Consider the following 11,118-nt stretch of genomic DNA (forward strand, 5'->3'; position numbering starts at 1 on the left):
CCTACTAAGTTTATTGTCCTTTGAAACTTGATCTTTAAGAAAAAACTTTTTGACCATACCTAAAAGAAATTGAAACGGCCACTTAGCAGAGTCTGATAATAAAGATATTATCAATCCCAGCTTCCACTGGCTGATGAATGCAGTATGGGACACAGGAAGATGATCTGCAAATCTACAAGCAGAGCCTTCCAGACTGGATCAGAACCGACAGGGTTCACTTAGCCATTCAATGATGAATCTGATTGATGCCAACATTAAGGACACCTATGCACTTCGCCAAATTCCAGAAAAATTTAGGGACCATCGAAACCATTTGTTGAGAAAAAAAAAAAATTAGACAAACAGTTGGCAAGGGTAACTAAATAGAACTTTTCTCTAAAGTCTGAGAGTCACGTCTTAGCAACATCTTTAAATATACATATTTATATAAGCTTTATTCAAGCCCACTACCAAAATAATTCAAAATCTTCAAATAATTTCTCCTCTTTGTAGACTTACTTCCTTCATCTGTATATGATCCAGGGGAATACATTTTCGGGTTCTGATGGCATACACTTCTTAAATGTCTTACATTTCTATTCTTGGACAATCTTTTTTTTAATGGTAAACTTTTTAAAAAATTAATTAGCTGATTTGTTTTTGGCTGTGCTGGATTTTCGTTGCTGCCCTCAGGCTTTTTCTAGTTGTGGGGAGCAGGGACCACTCTTCGTTGTGGTGTTTGAGCTTCTCATTGTGGTGGTTTCTCTTGTTGCAGAGCACCGGCTCCAGGGCAAGGGCTCAGTAGTTGTGGTCCACTGGCTTAGTTGGCCCGCGGCATGTGGAATCTTCCTGGATCAGAGATTGAACCTGTGTCTGCTCAGTTGGCAGGTGGATTCTTAACCACTGGATCACCAGGGAAGTCCCTTGAACACTCTCTTTTATTTGCAACTATGTATCTTGACCAGAGATTTTAGAACATCTTTCCTTGTTTGTTAGATTTTGTGTTGCAAATTCAAATACAATTGCATTAATGCAAACAAAACATTTTTATTTGCTAAAGGATATAAGGGAGAAGAGAAATTCTTTATTTCAAAAAAAGATAGGATTTGAGAATTGAAATGCAAAGATAAACACAATTAATTAATTTTCTACTTCTTTTTCCCATTTGAGGTTTTCAGCTTATAAAAGGCTTTCAGCTTATTCAGAGTGCTTATAAATACTATGACTATATTATTTCAGTCTCTTAGGAATAGAAGCACAAAACTAAAAAAAAGTTTTTTTTCATCCCATATTGGTTGAGACCTGATTGTAAATAAATTTCCCCCATCCCCCAGACTTCTCCCCTTACAGTCTTTCTGTGAGGAGGTGCTCTTACTGCTAATTGATATGCTAAAGCTTCATTTCAGGCCCTCTCTGTCCTTCCCAGATTTATATGCCAAGAATTGATGCTTTTGAACTGTGGTGTTGGAAAAGACTCTTGAGAGTTCCTTGGACTGCAAAGAGATCCAACCAGTCCATCCTAAAGGAGATCAGTCCTGGGTGTTCATTGGAAGGACTGATGTTGAAGCTGAAACTCCAATACTTTGGCCACCTGATGTGAAGTGCTGACTCATTTGAAAAGACCCTGATGCTGGGAAAGATTGAGGGCAGGAAGAGAAGGGGATGACAGGGAATGAGATGGTTGGATGGCATCACCAACTCAATGGACATGGGTTTGGGTGGACTCCAGGAGTTGGTGATGGACAGGGAGGCCTGGCATGCTGCGGTTCATGGGGTCGAAAAGAGTCGGACACGACTAAGCGACTGAACTGAACTGAACTTCCCTTAGTTCTCACTCTATTTACCATCTTAAACCAACTCCACACCTGGCATTCTAATTAAAGATGAGTATGATAGCCTAGAAATAGGGTCATTCCTATTTTTAAATTTGGAATATAAAGCAAGGGTTCACTAAAATCTATTTTTTAATGAATTATTGTTTTTCCACAGTATAGGTCATTGAATTTGGACTGACTCTTCACTTTCAAACATGTACTTTGCATTTTATTGATCTCTACTTTTCCTGAAACAACAAAGGAGCTATCTCTCGTGTGAGGGCAGAGTAAAGAAAAGATGAGCTCTCATAACATATGGTTCAGTGAAGTAGCTAAAACTTCAGGTTGTCATCTATGACTGATGAAGCACTGCCGACATTGTTAAAAGCAGAACTCCAAGGCAGTATGGAAGGTGGGAGCCTGTTAAAAATGATATTTTGTTGAGTCGCTAAGGTATGGCCAACTTTTTCCCAACCCCATGGACTGTATGTAGCCCACCAGATGCCTCTTTCCATGGGATTTCCCAAGCAAGAATACTGGAGGGGGTTTCCTTCTCCAGGGGACCTTTCTGACCCAGAGATCAAACCCTCATCTCCTGCATTGACAGGCAGATTCTTTATCAATGAACCACCAGGACAGATATAAAAAGGAGATACATATAATAATATATAAGTATGTATACAGAGAGACTCTTCACTATTTTTAAGTGATTAAAAGTCAGAGAATTTAGAAGTCTATGATTTCAGTGTGCATAGCTACTCATCTGATTCCTATCCCAAGACATAGTTGCAGAAGCAGGGATAGTCATTACAGAGTTAGACATCATTCTCTGAGGCAGCAGGTCTGGCGGGAAAGAGACTAAATGCTACTGGTGATGATGGTCACCAAATGTTTGTGTGCCTGGCAATTGACTAGGTCTGAGGTTTCAATCAGAGCAACTGTAGTCCAGGGCAGTGGGAGATGACAGACTTGGAGCAAGCCCACAGGCATGCCCTCCCTGATTATATCCACAATGGCAGATCTGAATGCTTTATACAAGAAGGGCTCAGTCATGGCAATCTGAATGAAAGGAAAGTGGGGAGACTAGTGCTCTTCTTGAACCTATGTGTGTGCCGAGCATAGTTCTTACAGAGACTGTGTGTTTCGTGCGGTGTGACTTGGGGTGCCTTTGACATGACATGGCTGTGCATATCCACTTCAGGAAGAGCAATCCCAACCTCTAATTACAGTGTTGCTCATGACTATAGTAATCCTGATCCATGTCTTTTTTCCCTTTTCCCTGCTTTTGCATTTAAAAACAGAATCATGCAATTGTTCAAACTGAGAGTCAGTGTGAAAATGAATGATTCAAGGTCCCCATTTTATGAATAAATTTTGTAAGAAATAATAATAAGCTAACAGAGAGTAATTAAATGCTAGACACTGTTCTAAGTGATTTACAGTTGCTATTTTCTTTTAGTTTTCACCACATTGTTAAGGAAGATGCTATTATCTTTTTTTTTTTTAAGGCAGGGAAATTGAGACATAGAGGCTGTGAGATGGATCCAATATTAGACATTTAATGATGGAGCTGGGATTTCCAATCCAGGCAGTCTGACTCCAGACTCACAAGCCTTAGACAGCAGGATTGTAAGTAGAATTGTGCCTTGGTACCCACAGCAGGTTGGTTTTGGGACACAACTCCCTGACTACCACTCTGGATACCAAAATCCCAGATGCTCAAGTCCTATGTATAAAATGACATAATATTTGCATATAACCTATGCACATCTTCCCACATACTTTAAATCATCTCTAGGTTACTTGTAACATCTAACACAGTGTAAATGGGGTATAGTCAGTCTGCTGGTGTGTGGTAAAGTTTTGCTTTTTGGAGCATTCTGGAATTTTTTTCCCACTATTTGTGATCCAGAGTTGGTTCAATCCACAGATATGGAACCACGGATAGGGAGGGTTGCCTTTAACTCTATGGAGCAACATACTGATGAATCTTTGCAAGTGGTGGTGGGACGGACAGAAGGAGAAAGTGAGCAGGGTCACACAAAGACAAGCATCTTTAGGTCTTGGAGAGGGTGGAATCATTTCTACTCTACTTTAGAGAAGGTCCATCTGGAAAACAACACTTAAGGGAAATGGCTTTTTTACTTTGGCTCTAAACATTCTGGTCTAATAAAAAATAAATAAATAAAACAAACCTGGGTTAAGGGAACTTCAGAGCAGTGGTTCTCACATTGATCATAGAGCCCTTTAGAAATATAATGAAATCACTCAGATCTTGACTCTGAAAAAACACGTATATATAATGAGCAAAAATTGCTGTATATCTTGGCTCTTCTCTTACCACTTTGGAACAGTCCCTTGGAGCAATCTGACAGGCTGTATCCCAGGCTATAGTCCTCAGAAAGTCCGCCAAATAAAACAAGACTCTCAACTTTTAGACTGTGCAATTTTTTTTTTAGCTGACACTGGCTTAGGGCTAAAACAAGTTGTTTTTAGTCAGTTTTTAGAGGGAAGCATCTATTCAGTGACTAAATTTCAAAATAGTTCACATTTATTATATTACCATACATTATTTTTGACAACATTCATTAACCTCTTTTTAATGACTCCAAAAATTCTCAATGTGATCATTGGTCCACAGTTTTCAATGATTCAGGCAAGTTTGTACAGAAGAAATAATTGTAGCAGAGAAGTTGAAAGTAAAGTGTTTGGGCAAAACACTCCTTCCTAGACCATAGCACAATCTCTTATTGTTCCTTTCTTGCTAACTTGTCCCCCAACTAGTTATAGTGCTATTTGTGGTATATATTAATATATATTTGTGGTATATATTAATATATACAGGCTTCCCTCATGGCTCAGACAGTAAAGAACCCACCTGCAATGTGAGAGACCTGGGTTTATTCCCTGGGTTGGAACAATCCCCTGGAGAAGAAAATGGCAACCCACTCCAGTATTCTTGCCTGGAGAATCCCCACGGACAGAGGAGCCTAGCAGGCTACAGTCCATGCGGTAGCAAAAGGTCAGACATGACTGAGCGACTAAGCACAGCACCGCACAGCATTAATATATGTAATGGAATATTACTCAGCCAGAAAGAAAGAAATATTGCCATTTGCAACAAAATGGATGGACTTGGAAAGCATCATGATAAGTGAATTAAGTCAGACAAAAAAAAAGACAAATACTGTATGATACCACTTATATGTGGAATCTAAAAACCACAACAAACTAGTGAACAAAAAGAAAGGAAGCAGGCTCACAGATAATGAGAACAAATTAATGGTTACTCATGGGGAGAGGGAAGGGAAGAGAAGCAATGTAGGGCTGGGGGGAAAGTTATTGTAGGATTACATGAAATCACGTGTGTGAGACTTGAAAATTATAAAGCACTCTAGAATTTAAAGAATCTTTCATTCAGCAAAAAAAAATTTAAAAACACATCTCACTCCTTAGTGCTTTCCACTGTCTAGAACTTCAATGGCTTCCCACGCTTCATGGGTTGGAAATGGAGCCCCTTAAGGCTATTAACTCACTCTGCATTCCACAATCCAGCCCTTGTTGGTGTCTCCCATCTCCTCTCAGGCTCCACTCCTCTTACCCTTTCTGAGCTTCCCTCAGAGCCCTGAACAGGGTTCACTTTCTCACTTCTGTATCTCGGTATGTACAGTTCCCACACACCGAACACTGTCTGTTCTTTATCACTGCCTCCTCATCTCTACCCACCAGCTATTTATCCTTCAGGAACCAGCTCAAATGTCTCTCTGTTAAAGGTTTTTCCCAAGCCTCCAATTAGATAGAAACCTTCCCTCCCCACACTAAAGCACAGGCTGACCTTAGAGATATTACAGGTTCTTATCCAGACCATCCCAATAAAACGAAATTGCAATAAAGCAAATCATGAATTTTTTGGTTTCCCAAGCGCATATAAAAGTTATGCTTATACTATAACACAGTCTATTAAGTATGCAACAGTATTTTGTCTAAAAACATAATGTACCTGCCTTAATGTAAAAATATATTATAGTTAAAAAGGTTACCCATCACCTGAGCCTTCAGTGAGTTATAACCTTTTTGCAAAAGTAATGTCAAAGATCGCTGATCACAGATCACCATAACAAATATATTAATAATGAAAAAATTTGAAATACCATGAGAATTAATAGAATCTGACACAGAGACAGAAAGTGATTAAATGCCATTGGAAAAACGGACTTGCTTGATGCAAGATTGCCACAAACATTCAACTTGTCAAAAAAAAGCAATATTGGCTAAGCACAATAAAGTGAAACACAATAAAATCAGGTCTGCCTGTACAGTTCTAGAGCAACTTGTTCTCATTCTTACACTCATTACAGTTGACTACAATTGCATGTTTAATGTCTGTAAATTCTGAAAGATTGAGAATCAATTCTGTGTTGTTGAACTCTATGCCCTTCATTTCCCAGTGTCTGATATCCAATAGATAGTTGATGAATCTTTATTGAATAAGAATGAATGAGTGCATAAAAGCAAGATATTTCAAGGTTAATTATTAAAGTAGAAAAGGTTATTTTGAAGTCAGAGAATTAACACCCAATAATTTAACTATGACTCTTATTTGTTATATCTTACACATTTCCATTGTTTACAGGCAAAATTCTGTCAGTACGGAATTGCCCCCTTCTCTAAAAAATTTTTTGTTTTCTTGGATATGTTTTCTTGTTTGCCATGAAACATTTGTAAGATGGCTGGAGCATACATAGTATGTACATTTCATCATAAAGAAACTGATGTTCAGGCAGTTTAAGGGATTTTTTTCTAAGTCTCAGAAAACCCTGACCTTTTGGACTGCAACTCTTGTGTTCTTATACCTACAGGATATTTCCTTAGACAGTGGACATTTTAATTTTTTATTCTTGCATGCTAATAAAAAAGAGAAGTGGACTCAGGAGACCAAAATGCTAGTCCCAACCCTGCTATGTGCTTGACCATTTAATGCATCCTTGTAGGCATCCTTTTCATCTATGAAGTAGAGAAGTTGGATTCATGATCTTGAAGATGTCTCCTATACTGCTGTGAACAGCAGGGAAATAAAAACTCAAAGTAAAATTCAAATTCAAAGAAACTATAGTGTCAATGTCTTGTCAGAGATGCACACAATAATTGTCCATTTATATAAAAATGTAATAAAATCAGACTATAATAAATATTGCAGGAGATAAATATTGAAGGAATAAAGATTGAAGGAGATATTGAAGTGATTGGGTAAATCATTTTAATGGGTTTCCTCTCGATAAGAAAATTCCCTTTATCCTGCACGGAAAATGAAAGAAAAATAGTATCAAAGGCAGCTTAGAAGTTGAAAAATAAATGTATTTATTCCTTCATTCAAAAGAAAAAATATCCATTGAGCATTTTCTATGCACCAGGCACTGTTCCAGGCCCTGAGAGCAGCATGCATGTCATCAGGCTGAAAGAGTCAGGCTGGGGGATGGGGAACAGTCAGTGTTGCCATTGTGGGCCCAGCACCAGGAGACAATACCCTGTTAGCATTTGCTAAAAGGAGAGAAAAGGAAGGAAGGGGAAGCATTCTGCTCAGAAGAACCCACACAAGGGCTTCTCTGTTGGCTCAGAGGCAGAGAATGCAGGAGACATGGGTTCAATCCCTTATCGAGGAAGATCCCACATGCCACGGAGCAACCTGGCCCGTGTACCGCAACTATTGAGCCTCTGCCCTAGAACCCGGGAGCCACAGCTACTGCGCCCACATGCGCAACTACTGAAGCCTGTGTTCCCTAGAGCCTGTGCTCTGGAACAAGAGAAGCTCAAGCACCACAACCAGAGAGTAGCTTCCGCCCTCTGCAACCAGAGAAAAGCCTGCGCGACAATGAAGATCCAGCACAGCCCAAAGTAGTAAAAATAAACAAATAAATAACTATTTAGAAACAAACCAAAAAGAAGAACCCACACAGAATTCTTCTGAACAGATTCCTGGTGCAAAAGAGGCCCCCCGCCCTGTTTCTTTTCCACCAATAAGCTATATCCTTGAATGCCTGCTAGCAAATCTCTATTTCAAGTCACAGGCTGGGATTTATGTGTAGTAAAGATGGCTCTGCTCCCAGGAGCTTTGGGCATATTTAAAAATCTTGTGACTAGAAAAAGAACATTAGGAACAAGCTGATTGAAAAACACTTGGCTTGTCCATATTAAGGTTTCTGTCCTCTTTGCCTCTTACTCAGTAAACTACAAAGAGGAAGACAGTGCTTTGTTCTCTTACATTCATTCTATATATTTCTACTTAGGAAGAATTTATTTTTATTTATGAGTTTATGAATTTTACGAATGCATACGTGTGAGAGTGAACACTGAGCATAAGGTAAAAATCAGAACAGATGCTAAATGTAATTTCTTTGATTTTGAGGTTTTGTTGGTTCTGACTAGCTAAAAGGAAGATGTAATTTTCACATTCATGTATATTTCAGATCCTTTAATTTATTGCAATAAGCATGTTATAAGTAACAAATACAAAAAATATAATTTCCCCCTAAATGAATATGTAATAGATCACATCACATATTTTCGTTTCAGATCCTTTAAATTCCACACATTATCACTACCTTCATCCAACAATCATTTGGGCTGGTTTTCCTTGACCTTGAAAAACTAAACCTTCACAACTGTTGCTTTTTCTCTACCAATATTTCTTCAATATTAGTGGTAACAGTCTTGAGACTTTTAAACTAGACATTATCAACCCACAAGAAATTGTTTTTTAAGAATTTTACAGGTACCTTTATCATTAAAAAGTTTAGGCCACAGTTCTCTGCCTTGCCTTCTCTAATCCAGCATAAAAGAGGTTACATCTTACTAGGAAATTGTTCTAATTTTGTTAATTTGATTTCCTTTATCTTATAATTTCTATGTTTATATAGTATTGAAGAAAAAACTACATGCATTCTTCTTAATAGGAGGTCAATATTATACCTTCAGAACTTCTTCTAAGTTAAAACTTTAATTCCAAGCTAATCTTGAATTATTAGAAATGTTATTAAATATTTCACATACTTGCTAACAGAGCACATGTATATTTCAGATCCTTTCAACAGGGGTTGAAATTTCTAATTAGTCCTGATCAGGCACAATTCTTCCTAAAATAAACTACAGAATTGAAGTTTGTTCCTGAAAAAATAATCATGAAACCCAAAAAGTAAATATTAATTCTATATTTCTATTTTTGTCATAACTTGAATTTCTAATTTTAATTTAAACACCGCATTCCCTGACCAAGACTAATATTTTCAGTTGTCTCTCCCTTCAACACGTACACCAGTGTAAATTTTCATCGCCTGTTGAAATAAACGAGGTTAAACCTCGTCTAAACCTTTGTGCGGTTTGAATACTTTCCTCACTCACAAGGGCAGTTCATTCTCACTGGAGTGCGTTCTGTGAATTCCTAATCTACATTCTTCAGTGATGCGGCAAAGAGCTGCCTCAGGGGTAGTACAAACCTTTATTGGTCACTTCCCAAGAGACTTCAAAGAGCAGTAAATTCTCCACGGGAAGTCCGGCTTCCCACCGAGGCAGCCCACCTAGGGATGTCACAGATAGCGACCGACCTCGAAGCATTCTTCCTTCAGTTCTCCGGCACTTCTGGTCTCTCTCTCAGAGAACTGTTATCCTAGGAGTGATGCGTGTTAGGGACGCAGAGGTTCAGAGCTGGGAGATGGCAGGCTTTGGTAGCTTCTCATATGAAGTAAACCAGCAGAGATAAATCTCAAGGGCTTCTCGGAGAATTCCCGATGGAAGGCGGTATTCTCAGCTCCTTTTACACTCTTTCTGGGGAGGTCCAATGAGGACACTATCTCTGATCAATATCTACCCAAATAACCCAGAGCAATCACAAGTAAAACCCACCAGTTTAGGGCTTAGGTAAACACTCTTAGGATAACGGAATCTTTACAGGCTCATCGTGACGTTAGCACAGACCTTTAACCCTTGTCCTCTAGAACAAACTCCTAGACTCACACAGTCACTGGAACTTATTTCATCACCTCCAAAGTGATCCAGGAATAGCAATTCCACTTATAAAGTATGCAGATCATTGTAGGTTACATGTAGAATTGACTAGGACATGTTTCTAAGCTTTAGATCTCTTTAGATTTCCTGTTATTTTTTCTTCTGATTCCGATTTTTAGATCAATAAAAACATTTTTTCTAATTGTTTTATTCCACATTGACAAATTGAATTTTGATGATAAACATTGATCTTGGTTCCCCTTTCCTTGATTACTTTTCTTAAAACTTTCCTTATGAAAAAGTATAAATACCAGGATGTCTTTAGGTATAATATACAAAGAATGTAATTTTGATCAGTGATCACCAGATCATTTTAATGAGAAATCATTTAATGAGAAATTAATTTTAGTCAATTTACCTCAAATATTATAAAGAATAATTCAATGGATGGGAAAGATAGGAATAAATATAAACAAAATTCTTACAATGGTTTTCTTTAGGTGGTAGTGATGATGATTAATATTTAGGTGATCTTTTCTGTTCACTGTTATCCTACAAATTTTCTGCAATAAACACGTGTGCATATAGTCATATCATACACAGAAGAAGCAAACAATTTTTGAAAGTACAATCAGATCACCTCCTGATTATTTCACTCTCACTCTCATTACTTAGGATTTTTGAAATTCCTGGCTGTTGGCTTTCACCTGGGGCTTTGCCTCAAATACCAACACTCTCAACCCTTCATTTCCTAACAATGAAGAACCCTTCATTTCCTAACAATCCCTCAAAGTAAACTAACCCTTGTAAATACTAACCCAAAGTAATATAACCCTTGAACCTATTATTCCTGACACCAGGACACACTTTGTCAATTCTTTGCTTTTTAGCAGTGAATGTCTTTTTCAAAATTGCTCCCTGAATCAACAGAGGTGAAATAAATGAACCATATTTTCCCACTGAGGCAGCCCACCTAGGGATGTCACAGATAGCAATTGACATTGAAGCATTCTTTCTTCAGTTCTCTGGAACTTTTGGTCCCTCTTTTGGTGAACTGTAATCCCAGGAGTGGTGCATGTTAGGGACGCAGAGGTTCAGAGCTGGGAGATCACAGGCTTTGGTAGATTCTCATATGAGGTAAACCATCAGAAATAAATCTCATGGACTTCGCAGAGAATTACAAATTTAAGGCATAATTCTCAGCTCCTTTTACACTCTTTCAGGAAAAAATATATATATTTTCCATGAACATACTTCCATTGAAATATGTCCATGGAAAATACCTTTATCAATCCACATTTTTCTGGATGAATTTGCTTTCCTTCAG

The 11,118-nt window shown here is 38.1% G+C and overlaps 1 protein-coding gene across 1 annotated transcript in view; it reads right to left on the bottom strand.

Moving 5' to 3' along the window:
- GYS2 (glycogen synthase 2) overlaps positions 1 to 9,401 on the bottom strand; it is a 60,837-nt gene extending 51,436 nt beyond the window's left edge. Inside the window, exon 1 of the mRNA XM_061125114.1 lies at positions 9,284 to 9,401. Coding sequence (XP_060981097.1) covers positions 9,284 to 9,401 — 118 coding nt within the window. The remainder of the gene's footprint in view (positions 1 to 9,283) is intronic.
- Positions 9,402 to 11,118: the final 1,717 nt, after the last annotated feature.

The sequence above is a fragment of the Dama dama genome, chromosome 22 (assembly GCF_033118175.1).
Source record: "Dama dama isolate Ldn47 chromosome 22, ASM3311817v1, whole genome shotgun sequence".
Taxonomy (NCBI): Eukaryota; Metazoa; Chordata; class Mammalia; order Artiodactyla; family Cervidae; genus Dama; species Dama dama.